This window comes from Arxiozyma heterogenica (assembly GCF_036370985.1).
Source record: "Arxiozyma heterogenica strain weizmannii chromosome Unknown scaffold_16, whole genome shotgun sequence".
Classification (NCBI taxonomy): domain Eukaryota; kingdom Fungi; phylum Ascomycota; class Saccharomycetes; order Saccharomycetales; family Saccharomycetaceae; genus Arxiozyma; species Arxiozyma heterogenica.
In genome coordinates this window covers 109,651-124,804 of record NW_027042669.1, presented here as the reverse complement: position 1 = coordinate 124,804, position 15,154 = coordinate 109,651, and the positions used below count along the sequence as shown (strand labels likewise).

Here is a 15,154-nt window from a genome sequence, read left to right as displayed (position 1 = left end):
ACTTATTCAATATAAAAAGAATGAACAATCTGCAATATCACCAATATGACAATTTTAATTCGCCATTTCCTGATAATCAAGAACAATACAGAATGAGTAGATACAGGCCACAAAGTGGAAGTAAAAGAACAAAAATTAAGAATTGGTTTACAAAAAGCAATGAAAAAGATTTTGTAGAAGAAGATTCTGAAGTATATGAATATTATCATGAAAGACCAAACATGGAAATTAATCGTCAAAACCAAAGTATTCATGATAACTGTACTAGAAGTTATGTCAATGGTTCTCCAAATCTTAAAGGAAACCAACAGAAAATATTAAGGAATAATATGGAACAGTATAACAGAAAACTAGAGCGTGATTCATCAATTAGTAACAAGACGTTTTTAACAAGTAATAGACCTAACTTTGAAAATAATGAAGTAATGATACCTCCTCGAAATCCATTAGATAATGGTAAAGCATTCATTGGGTACCGTAGTAAGAAAGAAAATGTTAATATCCCTGTCAGACGTAATTTTCTAGATAACATTCAATCTGTGATGTCTGATTCACATATAGGATTCAAATCTACACATGTTAAATTATCAGATGTTGCAAGAAGATTGACCGCTTATATTACCAAGAAAAATCAAAATAGCCTTCTTTTGAGAAAAACTATAAAGGATCTTAGAAATTGGACTCCTCAGGGCGACATCTGTAACAAAGAGGATATTACGTTAATGACACAAAATCTGATAAACTTATTTGAAAACGAGCTGTCTTATGAAACTGGAGTAATGCAATCATTAAATTCAACCTTATCTATATTACAGGGTGTATCAGTAAAGGAAGATAACTACTTAATTTCACAGAATAAAATGATTTTCTCTATAAAAAAATATGAATCCTCACTTTTAAAGAAACACGAGAAACCAGTAAATAACAGTATATTGCTTAAAACTATGATGGAAGACAGTAAGAAACGTTTTGGGATGGAACAAGAGCTATTACAGGGTTCTATATCTATTGGTCTTAGAGAGACTTACATATTACATACTTTTGAAAATTTTACACATGCGTTAGAAATAATAGAAAAATCTAAAAGAATGATGTGCAGTGGATTAAAAGAGATGCTAATGGTGAATCCAGAAGTATTTGAAGAAATACTCTCATCGATAAGACATGAAAGGACAAAATATAATAAACATGAGTTACCATATGAAGATCAGGAAAATTCTAGAAAACAAGATCATTTCCACAACAGTTTGCACGACAAAAATGATATCCTACTTAGGTACATATATAAAGAGTTTCCAGGAATAGAATTACCACAAACGACTATCTCACTTGAAGGACAACCAAATTTAGTCTTTAAAACTGCAATAGGTGAAAGTACTACTGAAGTTTTGGATAATATTTCGGATAGAGCTCAAAATAGTAACGTAAATCGACCTAATTATCATAATAGGAATGACATTGATTCTTATGAATTATCAAGTTATGAAACTGATTATCGTAATATGAAAGAAGATGATGACCTTGAAGATGAAAATAAAGAAAATAGAACTTTCATGAACATTCCATCTGATTATACTAAGATTTCTACTCATCGTACACAGGGAAATATTAATAAAGGTTCAGGACGACAGTTTGTTATAACCACTGCAGATAGATATGAAAGCCACACAGACAATTTAGAAGCCAATCATTGGAGCAATGAATTCATGTAAACTTTAAGTTTATATAATGATTTTATCCCTACAATCTAATGTTTAATAATATATATTTTTAAACAGATATGTATAATTACATTAAAAGTTTATTAAATATCTTAATCACTAAAGTTATGCAAATTACTGCCATTGCACTTACAAACGTATGCTTATTTAGCTGAATACACAAAACACTTGGTTATCTTTTACTTCACGTGCTCTATGAACTAAAATATTCTATTTCTTCCCTAACAGCAATGGTTGCCAATCGTGATCCATAATATCATACCTTTACTTTTTGAACTCACTAGTTTAATAGTTATTTTATACCAACTTTCCAGGTTTTTATTCCTTCCAATATACTGAAAAATAATCTTTATAACACAAAAAACATGATAATTATTTTTTAACAACGGAACTAGGATCATTTAAATCCATAAAATTACCTTTTCTTTAAGTGTAATGCAGAATACAACTCTAAGATCAAATGCTAACGAACTTCCAGATATTAACCTTTCTTTAAAGTGACTAGAAAACCTAAGACCAATCTTTACCATTTTTAACAATACATGTACTTTTCCATGCTATAGTAGCAAATTTTGATTATTAAGATTGAAAAAAGAAACTCTTTACCCTCACTAAGCGCAATACCTCTTATTATTGAACTTCTTGAAATACCTTTCAATTTAATTAATAAATATTTTGTACTATAGTACTTATAGCTCAATAATACCTTTTTCCTGATCAAATGCTTGAAAATATAATTTTGTAATTCCATGTGCCATTCACGTATTTATCTAAATAATTTAATAAAAAATTTTTATTCGTTCCTTGAACTCTTCTTCAAACCAAAGGAACAGCTTAATCTAACTGTTCTTTTAAATTTACGACTCTACGTCTCTTTGAACCAAACTACCCTCAAATTTTGTCACATCTTCTATTTCATGTTCTAACTTGATAACATATTGCTTAAGTTTTATTTATAATCTTATCTATTTTATGACACTAATAAAATTACAAAACACTTGAAAAATAATAATTATCAACAGAACTATATGAATGCTTTTCATATTTATTATTGACATAATAAATGTTATCCTTCAGTATACTAATGACCTTTCTGTACATTTATAAACATTAATACGTGTATCATGAGAGTTAATAGCACCTAACATCATTCTATGTGGATGTAACGCCATCCCTGATAAAAATGAACTAGATGAATATGATCTAATACCAGTAGCTGCTAATGTGCTTGCCACGTTATTAGTTATTGAATTCTGATTATTTTTAAAAACACTTAACAAGTCACCAGATGTGGTCCATATTTTCACTTGCCTCGAACCAGTTGCAATAACAGGTGCATGCTCATGAACTTGTATAGAAGTTAATGTGTTGCCTATTCTCTTTTGATCTCCATTTTGTGCAGTATTTTCATCAACAAAACTTAAAACAGGTTTTTGTGAACGAAGATCCCATAATTCTACTACCCCACCAACTGTACCACTAACTAATTCTCTGTATCCACCTCTTTGTAAATGCACGTTATTTATCCATGAGTTCTGACTACCACTGCTAGCAGATCTCCAGCGACGAATCATGGAATCCCTTGGATCAATACGACGATCATATACTCTTAATGTACCATCAGCAAAGCCCGCAATAAAAATATTTCCAGCAACTTGATCAGAAGTAAGTGAAGTCACCAATGAGGACGTTTTTGCAGGAATATCTACCTCCACTGTCTCTGTATGTGCATCCCAGATTCTTATTATCTTAACATCACCTGTAGCCAATAGAGAGCCTCTACTTTGTTGCCATTCCATCAATAACCCATTAGATCTTGGTGTTAACAACATTTCTGTTAAACCTCTCCAGGCAGCTACAGTAGTAACAGTTTCTATTGAATGAATATTTCTAAAAATCTTTATAATACCATCTGAAGAACCAGTCATCAACAATGTCTCATCATCCTCGTTCATAAATTTAATATCAGTGATTTTTGTACCAAATGGGTTCCCATTCGAAAATTTAGACAAACATTTCCCACGTTCCCAATCAAAAACCGTAATATTGTCCCTATCATCACTAGAGATCAGTTGATTCTCAAACTGAACAAACCTAATTATTTTGGGCTGTGTTTTATTATCCAGAGTGACTAGTTTACAAGACCAATCACCATAAAGTGCAAGTTTTTTATCTCTTTGTGTACTTTCAATGATATCTTCATTCCTATTCCGACGCCATAGTCTAGCATTATACTCAACACTACCGACTTCTTCGGTCTCTAATTTATGCATTTGAGGTTCTTGAAAATATTCCTTACAATAATCTAAAAAAGAACTTTTAAATGGTAATTCAATCTTACCAACATGCTCTTTATAGTAAGGTGTTTTTGGTATATATGATAATCCATGTGACAATCCTAATAATGATGTACCAGTATCTTTATTTTTTGTTTTGATGTTATCAGAATTTTGTTGTTCAGTGTTTTCACCAGTTTCACCAAATACCATGTTCTTAAAGAGATTACCTAAAGAGATTACCGACTTCAGGTCATTATTATTACTATTCGACTCATCAGCATTACGGTTTGATGAATCTAATACTCTAGGTGATTTTCCCTTCAAAGCTGGTTTTGCATTAAAAAAATATTCATTTCTTTTGTTTGCTACTAAACCATCATTCTTTTTCCAAAAATAACTTTCCATTTTCATAAATTCTGAACCCAAATCCTTATGTGTACTCAATTCTAATAAAATATAATCAATAGTCTGTTCTGCAAGTTTTTTATTCTCTAAATATGGATCATTACACATAATTAATAAAGCCCTCCAAACAGTAGTAAAAACTGAACTGTGACTAATAGAATGCTTCTCTCTCGATTTGATTATGTCTGAATCTATCCCTTGCATTTGTGCAATGTCATCTGCTAATTCTTGGAAGGCAACAACAAGAAAGAAATTAATATAACGGCTGATCAATTTTGAAAAATATATTAATAGTTCTTTTTTTACTAACGATGACCCATCCCCAACTAAAGAAAGTACTGCAACTAAATTACTAATCTCTTGGGATTTTAATTTCTTCAAATCAATATTCTCCAGCTGGTATAACATGGTTTGATTGATATTTAACTGTTGTTCGACCTTAGTATGTTGTTGCTCCAAATATTGTTGATGTTGTTGATTTTGTTTTTGGTGTAACGTGTTATTTATCTGCTGTAGCTGAGTCTGTAATTGCTGAGTTTGCTTTTCATAATCTTGTTGAATCCTCAAAATCAAATCTGGTTCATCTGATTCAGATACAGAATAGTTCAGTGCTAATAAAGTTGCTGCCCTTACTTCAGGAACTGGATCCTTCAAAGATCTTAACAAAACTTCAAACACACTAGCATTCATACAAATCCATTTATGCAAAGGGTTGGATTCAAATAAAAGACCCAGTAGTATAATACACCATTGCCTCAACAAAGGAACATCAGAATGTGAAATATAAAAACATAATCTATTAATTAATTCAAAACTGAAACAGTGTCTCTGGCCTAACGGAAAATTTCTTACGAATGATACTAATACAAATACTGTCATTGCCTTTTGTTCATCAGTAGTATCATTATTTAAATACCCTATCGTAGCTCCATTTGCGTTCTCATATATTGACCGTTTTCTTTGAGAATAAAAATTATGTGGCGACTTCATAGTCAATGGAGAATTATTGCCTAAAGATGAACCGCTTAAAGGTAAGGGTCCACTCATATTGAATTCAGGGACTAGGATATTAACAAAATACATATATCCTTTCTCTTTTATTAATTCACTTTGTGTGTTGGTATAATCAATTGACATAATTCTTGCCCATATAAACACAAGGATAGGTTTTAATTCTGGTGCTGGGCTTTGTAGAAGTTTTAAAACATATGGGAAAATACCAATGGATAAAGAGAGATATACAGCCCATGGTCCTAAATCCAAAAATCTTGATAGTAATACTAGTGCTCTAATTCTATGTACTTGTGATAATAATACTTGTAAAACAATTGGTAATTGTTCTGGTGGATTTCTCACATTAGACATGTACCTTAACCATAATTCGAAAGCAGTTAGGTTTTGTTCAAAAAAAACCTGTGAATTGTTGCTGTGGTTGTAAAATGAAAATATTCTTGTTATTGTTATTATTATTACTTGTCTGTTTCTTTGTATTAAGCATATTTGGTAAAGTTGCTAATGACATTGTGCTTAAATTCCCAACTGCAAATTTTGATTGATTCTGTATACTTCCAGGCTTAATATACTGTTGTTGTTGATTTAAATTCTGATTGTTAGGACCTGTTTTTTGATTTTGAATCATTTCCTGTTGTTGTAGAACTAACTGTGATTCCAAATCTGAAGTTGGAGGAGAATTTTTCAACGTTCTTACTAGTTTACTTAATACTTCATCTATTGCCAAATCCCATGAATCCCATAATGGATGATTAGCTATATCTGAAGGTAATTCTGGGTCTGATAATGGATGGCAATTATACCAAGGCATGACTCTTTTGGCCAATAGAAAATTACGAAACAGGGCAGCCACCATTAAATCATGCCTAAATAACTTATTGAAGAGGGGACGAGGTAATGAAGTCCATGCGATTGTGTCTGTAACAGCTGTAAATATCCAGTTTAATTCACCGAGTGGGGTTCTTCTATCAGATAACATTCCAGGAATATGAACATTAGGTATATTGGTTTTGTATGCATTCTTTGGGTCATTATTTACACTAGGATTAGAGTTTTCAAAAAAAATCTTATATTTAGTATATTTCAAAGGTGATTGCATTAAGAAGATTTGTATACTAATTTCGATTGGACAAGTTAGACAACATGTAAACAAATCAGCAGGCAGTTCAGGAGGCAATAATAATAGTTCATCAGAACGACATGATGCTAATTGGAAACAATCCTTATATGCAGATGTAGGGGATGGAGCTGCTACATCATGATTCCCATCTTCATCGTCCTTAATTCTCTTTTGAACAAATTTTTGGAAGTTGTGAACAATGTTACCAGCACTGTTACAATCCCAAACAAAGATGCATGGAGCACCCAACCATGTCTGTAAATCGTATAGTGATACTGGGATATACTGTGTATAAGTTCTATTAAAGACCCAAATTTCACCAGATGGGGTAGGTTGAGGAACACCGTGGCCGTTATAGTGAAACAAAATTTGATCATCCTTTGAAGTGCGTCTTAAAGAGTTACAGAACCGTTTAACATCTTCTACACATGGATCTAAACTTTGTTTATACCTTGTCCGTAACGATAAAGTTTCATATTGGGACTGCAAATTTTTACCAATTTGTTCAATGGCCTTCTTTGAATCCTGAAAATTCAAAGGATCGACCCATGCTTCAATTCTAGAGGCCGGATAAGTCTTAATCACATCTGGGGGATCAACTCCAAGATTTAGACATAATAATAAAGCTGCACTTACTGTTTTTTGACGATCTTTAGTGACTTTCCAATCGGGTATAGGCTGGTAATATTTCTCTTTATCCTCTATTCGGACTTTATCAGGTATTGGATTACCATTCGTTCTATGTCTTTTATCGTCATAGTAGAAATAAAACTCATTGGCTAATGACTGTAGAAACTGTTCACTATTATACTGCTCTTCAAATCCATGTCGCATCTCTGTATTGAGATGCTTTAAAGGTTGTGGACCATATATGACAGACATTTAATTTGGAAACAAAATGACGAAATGAACAAAATAACTCACAACTTATCAATTTATCCGGTGGTACCTATAATCTTGTAATTATATAATTACCTGTTTGTATATAAATCTGCATATTCAATGTTTGTATAAAATATCATATGTGTGTTTATATACAAATTTTTAGTATATTCTAATATTCATCAATAATTATATATTTTTTTTAACGGTAAACATTTTTTCACTTAATACTTATACCAGTGTAAAAATGATAACTTATATAAAACAAATTTACACACATACACAAACATCTTCCTTTGATATATCTAACCGTATATATATGTATACTGAAGCTTAATAAGCGGAATACTAGTCTATTCAATAGTACCACATACAAAGGGATGTATGAGCTCTTCCTATAGATCAAGGAATCACATGACACAGAATGACTCTTCCTCTGTATATTCATGATTGTGTTAGTCCAGTATACACTAAGTGTTAACATAAACCCACATTTATACGAATTTGAAAGTGACTACTGATATAGGGAAAACATTTAACATCTTGTGAATAATCATATACTACATTGTCTTATGAACATACACTTATTAACATTATATATGATTAATCAAAGCCAGAACAAGAATAAAAGAAGTTCTTCATTTAGCAAATCACCCAGCTAGTATACACAATTATGCCAAACGACGAGGGACTATCATTACACAATTGTCACATCTGTTTAAACCAAACCAACCACAACCATTACCATTACTGTTGCTATTAATATTAGTACTACTACTACTTTCAATATTTTGGTAGTTCTCTGTTGCTATGGTAACACAATGGCTCGTTGTTAGTGACACCAATTTTCTTTAATTTTATTTTTTATTCTTTTTTTTTTCCATGTGATGAGGTAAATTTAAATTGGAGTAAAAAGTGGTGAATGTGGATAATAAAATACATTGTTATTGTTATAAAAATATAGGTGCAGGAAAGTTCAGTTGTTTCTCTAGCAGCATGTTTTGGATTTTCAGGAAATAAGAAGAACATCTTTGATAAACACCACAAGATTAATTCTCCGATATACCTTTTTTCATTCTTGTCGTCTTATTTTTGCCCTCTCTACAGACACAATTCAACTACCAAAACTATGTCCAGCTCTATTCATAATCCTTCTATCCTTTTAAAAAGAATATTCAATTTAACTGAATCATCATCTTTTATATTATGCATCGATTCTATGGCACAAACATCCCATGGTGTTATCAACGAATTTATTCATCATCGAAATTTGCAATCCAACAGTAATAATAGCAATAGTAACTGCAATAATAATAGTGAAGTGATTTATATTGCATTTAATTCTATTAATAGACCTGAACATGCTACATATTTCATAAATATTCAAGATGGAAATATCAATAAGGTTTCTCAATTAATTCAATCTTCTTTACCTCCTACAAAACATCTTTCATCTACCACCACTACTAGTAAGTCTCTAGTTATAATAGATTCTTTGAATTATTTAAATAACACCGATTTAAGCCAGTTTATTGGTTCCATCGCCTCTCCATCAGTCACAATCATAGCTATTTATCATAGAGATGTACCTGAATCTTTAATATTTAATCAATCTGACAATGATCTTCTAGACAATTATCCATCTTCTTTAGAACTTTTACAATTTATGGCAACTACAATCCTTGAAATATCTCCTATCTTACCCAACTCAGTACATGATCACCATGAATTAAGTGATATGCTTGAAGTTTTCAATATACCTCGCGGTTTAAACAACTCTGTATTCAGCCTGCTGTTAGTTAATCGTAGAAAATCTGGTAGATCGTTAAAATACAATTTTCAAATAGATTCAAAGAAACATGAATACATTTTAATGAATAAAAAAGACAATAATACTGACACTAATAATGATAATAATAGCAGTGGACTAGAGACACCTGAAATGTTACAAGGTTTAACCACTTTCAACTTAACTACCTCTGAAAAACAAAAGAGAGCTAAGGAACAAGTCAATTTGCCATTCTTAGAGGCTCAACAGTATGGATCTTCTGGTGGTGCCATTGTTTACGAATATGAAAAGGATGACGATTATGATGAAGAGGATCCATACGAAGATCCATTTTAAATAATACAAATTCAAATATCTACTATATTATCTCTCCATGCATGTATGTATCTATATACACATATGTATATACCTCTCAATTACATACTCTTTATTCATTTCTACGAAGTTAATCCAATTTTTCTCAATACATGCTGCTTTAATACTAACAGCTTATATTTTATACTACGTTCAACCAAAATCTTATCTGCCTCTTCTAAAGTAACCACACGTTTCACTAACAAATTGAACATAACCCCAAATATTAATCCCATAACTGTTGATGTAATTATGATAACATTGTATGGCATACTAAAATCTGGTGTGGATAATAATAACAATAATGTGGAAGTTCTTAATTGATACAGCTTTGGTGAAACGATAGTGATTATTGCGGCCTCAATTTCAAACCCATGGTTGGCATCTGGTGGATATTCTGCAAATTGCAAAAGTGTCTTATCAAATTGGTAAGAGAATGTCACTGTAGTCAATGGTGGAATCTCAAGTAAAAATTCTATATGTGCAGGCTTTTCTCTATCTTTAGCGGGAGAATAATACATTGATTCCATTATTGTATCCCTGTTAATACTTGGATCAGTACTCTCCACTGTTAATGTAGATAAATAAAGTCTCATAAACCATGGTAGAGATTCATAGAAGATAATTTTAACTGGTGTTTCACTTGGATTTCTCAAAAGCGTACGCAAACCACCATGATCTTGACCATACCCAGTCAAGGATCTACTAACATAAATAGGGACCTCATCGATGAGTGTAACATTTTGAGAATTATGGGTATCAATTATTAAATCATATTCTTTCGAAGAGACCAATTCAAAACAATTGTCTGGTGTACCAAAAAATGAATCCTTTTGACCATCTTCAATCACTTTTAAAGTTATATCCCATTCATTGGTAGTTTGAACACATATAGTAGTCGGTTCCTTAATGAAATTGTTGCAACCTTTAATTGTTTTATTAAATAACTGCGATAATGAAAAATTTGTATCTGTTGATTCAGATAAAGGAAAACATTCATATATATCATATGGTTTACTTAAATCACATTTCAATTTATCACCGGCTACAGGTTTTGGAATAGGATTCTCAAATCTTTCAAGGGTATTTGGGACATGAATTACCATGTCAACATTAGCTTCCATCTTGTATTGACACTGTCCATCTTCTCGTTCACAAAATGTATCAACATCGATTGAAACACTATGCCAAATGGAGTCAAAAACCTTATGGCCATCCAAATACGAAGAAATGCCCGTTTTACCCCTTGCCGGTAAAAACTTAATTAATGGAGTCAAATTTTCTGTGCATACAGGCTCATTAGCTAAAGAAGCATGTAAAACATATAAATCAGTGTTCTCTCTTTTTTGATCAAATAAAGGTATTCTTTCTTCTTTACCATTAAAGAAACTACCGAAAGTATATTGAGGGAAACTTGTTTTAGAATTATCAATAAAGTTAATTGATGCACAAAAATGGCCACTTAAATAATTGGCTAAAGTCTTCCATTTCTCATATGCAGTTTCTTTTGAAGTAGCCTCGATTGTGGCCCACAATTCTACTCCAGAACCGCCTGATTTAAACCCATTATAAGGCAATGCCCCCCATGTCTCCGAATCCCAATAACCTCTCGTAAATCTAAGTTGGAATTGACGTGTAGAAGTCAATTCTAATAATGGTTTTATAATTTTAGGAAATACTGTATAATGTGAATATTGGCCAGAATCTAGAGCATTTTTATTTGGATAAAAGGGTTCAGAACTCATATCAAAGATGAAAGAGATCAATAAATGATTATTGGGTAAAGGTCTTAAATTCATCTTTTCGGTGTATGGATAAGTAACTGGGTAGTTTGTTAAAATCCCAGGTATATTTTCATGATTATCTGTTTTGTGTAAAACCTCTTCAAAGTCAACATACTTTTGTTCAGCTGCCTTTGTTGAAGATAAACTATCAGTAGTTGTTGCACAGTTTAAAGCACCAAATATACTAGAGTTAGTAACATCCTCTTCTGTTTGAGTAGTCACATATTCATAACTATTTATCTCAGTATCTAAACTTTCTAAACTATGCACCTTTTGGAATACTAGAATCGACAAAGTCAATCCTGTAAACACTTTGGAATATATCATTTTCTAGACTTTCTCTTTAAAAGTAGAACTGATCCTTAATAAAAAAAGAGAGCTTGCTACTTTTAATGAATACACTAAGCCTTGCAACCCTAACTTTCTTTAATATGACAAATATTAACACTAACTATTACTATTTTTTTAAAGATCTTACATTTTTAACTATCTTCTAAACTCGCTAATACTTAAAAAAATAATTGCGACAAAAAAAAGTTAAGAGATCAAATAAGTATATAAAAATTGAGAGGAAAGAGCAATTCACACAAACAGCTGTAGTTTTTACTTCTTATAAGACACTTAATATAAGAAACCACAAGACTAAGGTGGCTAGAATATTAAGAAGGACATGTCATTGGAAAAAATAGAAATTGAAAATTCAAAAGACTCAAAATATCAACTTGGATCCAATTATTCTATTTCTAAAGACTTAAAGCAGGATGTCATCGATGAAACTACTACAGGGTCCCAGCCTGAACATTTAGATGTATTACAGAAAAGGATCCAGGAAAGATCGATATATAATAGGGAAGATAATTATCATAAACAAAGGTTGAGGAAATTGGATGATGAAAAGGGAGATAAACAACTTCGTTTGGCCTCCTTTAAAACAAAAGATGTTAGTGGTGTAGCCACTGTTAAAAGATTAAAAGGTGAATCACGATGGGATGTCCAAACATATGAGCTGCCAGTCAACAATGGTGAGCCAAATGATGCTAATAGCGAGAACCAACAGCAACTATTACAAGGTGTTGCAATAAATGTGCCATATGAGAATGATCTAAAATATTTCAAACCTTCAGATAAATTACATTTTGCCAAATTAATAGAGGATGAAAATGCCAATAGTGATTCTTCTAGCCCAGAAACAAAAAATGAAAGAAATTTATTACTTCTTCTTTTAAAGATCAAGAATGGTAATTCTGTAGTTAGAAAAGTGGCTATGAAAAAGTTGACTTCAAAATGTATAGAATTTGGTCCTAAATTAATATTTGATAGCATATTACCCATTCTTTTGGACAGATCGTTAGAAGATCGAGAAAGACAACTTATGATAAAGGTAGTCGATAGAATACTGTATCGTTTGGGTGACTCTGTGAAATCATATACACGTAATATTTTAACTGTAGTTTCCCCGCTATTAATTGATGAAGACCCAGTGGCAAGAATTATTGGACGTGAAGTTATAAGTAACTTAGCCTCAATAACAGGTGTTGGACATATGCTAACCACAATGAAAGCAGATCTTGACAGCGAAGATGAATACATAAGAAACATAACCTCTAAAGCATTGGCAGTGGTTGCAAAAGCTTTAAGTTTACCCAAAGTTTTACCATATATACATGCAATGTGCCATTCCCAAAAGTCATGGAGAGCTCGTCATACTGGTGTTAAAATTATCCAACAAATTGCTATTTTAATGGGGATGGATATCTTAAGGCATTTGATTCCATTAATTCGCTGTCTTAAAGATAGTCTTTATGATGAACACATATCAATAAGAATTCTTACTGCTAATACTATATCAATACTAGCAGAAAAGTGTAATCCATATGGTATTGAAGTGTTTAATATTATTTTAGAAGATATTTGGAAAGGTGTCTTATCACATAGAGGCAAATTACTTACTGCTTTTATGAAATGTATTGGGTCTCTTATACCATTGATGGATCCAGAATATTCAGGCTACTATTCTTCTGAATTAATAAAAATAATATCTAGAGAAATGTCAAGTCCAGATGATGAAATGAAAAAAACAGTCTTATTGGTATTACAAAAATGTATTAAATTAGAAAATATTACTGGTGAATTACTTTTAAATGATATTGGTCCTTCTTTCTATAAGAATTTCTGGATAAGACGTATTTCATTAGATAAACAACTGAATAAGATGACAGTTTACACAACAGTAATATTATCAGAGAAATTAGGATGCAAATATACTGTAGAAAATTTGCTAGACCCATTAAGAGATGAAGCTGTTTCTTTTAGATCTATGGCAATCCATGCAATCAATCGAACAGTAAAGCTCTTAGGTACCGCCGAATTAGATGACAGATTAGAAACAAGGCTTATTGATGCACTTTTGATTGCATTTCAGGATCAAGATACGGAAGACTCTCTTATTTTCAATGGGTTTGGTACGGTGGCGAGATCTTTAGATACAAGGATGAAACCATTCTTGGCACCTATAGTATCCACTATCCTTAATCAATTAAAACACAAGAACCAAATAATTCGTCAAAATGCTGCAGACTTATGTAATATTATAATACCTGTAATAAAAAATTGTGAAGAAACTGACATGTTAAATAAATTAAGCATTATTCTTTATGAATCTCTGGGTGAAGTGTACCCTGAGGTATTAGGATCAATTATTAAATGTATATCCACTGTCATAGAGGTTTCGACGTTATCCAACTTACAACCACCTGTAAACCAAATTATGCCAACTTTAACCCCCATTTTAAGAAATAAACACATAAAGGTTCAAACATATCTAATTAAATTGATCAGTACTGTGGCTATTAGAGGTGCTAGCTATGTTGCACCTAAGGAATGGGTAAGAATCTGTTTTGAATTATTGGAATCATTGAAAAGTCCTAATAAAAATATATTGAGAGCTACCAACGACACATTTGGATATATTGCTAAAGCCATTGGCCCTCAAGATGTTTTAGTTGTCTTGTTGAACAATCTAAAAGTACAAGAACGTCAGTCTCGTGTCTCTACTGCAGTAGCTATTGGTAAAGTAGCTGAAACATGTGGTCCATACACTGTTTTGCCAGCATTAATGAATGAATATAAAACACCTGAAACAAATATTCAGAATGGTATTTTAAAAGCGATGACATTTATGTTTGAATATATTGGTCCTATGTCACAAGATTACATATATATGATTACTCCCATGATTGAGGATGCATTGATAGATAGAGATTTGGTTCATAGACAAACAGCATCCACTATAATAAAGCATTTAGCGTTACATTGTTGCGGATCTGGAAATGAGGATGCATTTATTCATATGCTAAATTTGTTGATTCCCAACATTTTAGAGACATCTCCCCATGTTATTGCTAGAATCATTGAAGGTTTAGAGTGCTTGTGTTATGCAGTAGGTCCTGGTATATTCTTGAACTATATTTGGGCAGGTCTGTTCCATCCATCCAAGAATGTCCGTAGTGCGTACTGGAAAGTTTACAACAAGGTCTATATCCAGTACGTGGATGCAATAGTACCTTACTATCCAGTGTCTACAAATGAATATCAAGTTATTGAAGAGTTAGACTATGTGCTATAACAAGTTGGATCTATTTATTTTACATACAATTATATAGTGGGAGATGTAATTGATTGCCTTTTATTTTATCTTTTTATTTTTTTTCATGTTTACTTTGTAAGACAAGCATAATGGAACAAAAAAGGACACACACACAACAAAGTATTATAAACTACAAAAGTTTCAAGTTAAAATGTCGTACTAG

At 31.8% G+C, this 15,154-nt stretch overlaps 6 protein-coding genes across 6 annotated transcripts; 3 read left to right on the top strand and 3 right to left on the bottom strand.

Annotated features, from left to right (window-relative positions):
- Positions 1-20: 20 nt before the first annotated feature.
- SSP1 (Ssp1p) lies at positions 21-1,712 on the top strand (the record flags this gene model as incomplete). The annotated part of the gene is made up of 1 exon (XM_064857841.1): positions 21-1,712. The coding sequence occupies one exon, from the start codon at positions 21-23 to the stop codon at positions 1,710-1,712; it is 1,692 nt and encodes a 563-aa protein (XP_064715201.1).
- A 1,082-nt stretch (positions 1,713-2,794) lies between these two features.
- Positions 2,795-5,770, bottom strand: PWA37_001198 (uncharacterized protein; the record flags this gene model as incomplete). The annotated part of the gene is made up of 1 exon (XM_064857840.1): positions 2,795-5,770. The coding sequence occupies one exon, from the start codon at positions 5,768-5,770 to the stop codon at positions 2,795-2,797; it is 2,976 nt and encodes a 991-aa protein (XP_064715200.1).
- Positions 5,771-5,807: 37 nt separating this feature from the next.
- Positions 5,808-7,418, bottom strand: PWA37_001197 (raptor family protein; the record flags this gene model as incomplete). The annotated part of the gene is made up of 1 exon (XM_064857839.1): positions 5,808-7,418. One exon carries the CDS (start codon positions 7,416-7,418, stop codon positions 5,808-5,810), a length of 1,611 nt encoding a protein of 536 aa, XP_064715199.1.
- A 1,129-nt stretch (positions 7,419-8,547) lies between these two features.
- Positions 8,548-9,543, top strand: IKI1 (Elongator subunit IKI1; the record flags this gene model as incomplete). Its single annotated transcript, XM_064857838.1, has 1 exon — positions 8,548-9,543. One exon carries the CDS (start codon positions 8,548-8,550, stop codon positions 9,541-9,543), a length of 996 nt encoding a protein of 331 aa, XP_064715198.1.
- Positions 9,544-9,644: 101 nt separating this feature from the next.
- On the bottom strand, positions 9,645-11,672 carry GPI16 (GPI-anchor transamidase subunit GPI16; the record flags this gene model as incomplete). Its single annotated transcript, XM_064857837.1, has 1 exon — positions 9,645-11,672. The coding sequence occupies one exon, from the start codon at positions 11,670-11,672 to the stop codon at positions 9,645-9,647; it is 2,028 nt and encodes a 675-aa protein (XP_064715197.1).
- Positions 11,673-12,015: 343 nt separating this feature from the next.
- On the top strand, positions 12,016-14,970 carry HSH155 (U2 snRNP complex subunit HSH155; the record flags this gene model as incomplete). The annotated part of the gene is made up of 1 exon (XM_064857836.1): positions 12,016-14,970. The coding sequence occupies one exon, from the start codon at positions 12,016-12,018 to the stop codon at positions 14,968-14,970; it is 2,955 nt and encodes a 984-aa protein (XP_064715196.1).
- Positions 14,971-15,154: the final 184 nt, after the last annotated feature.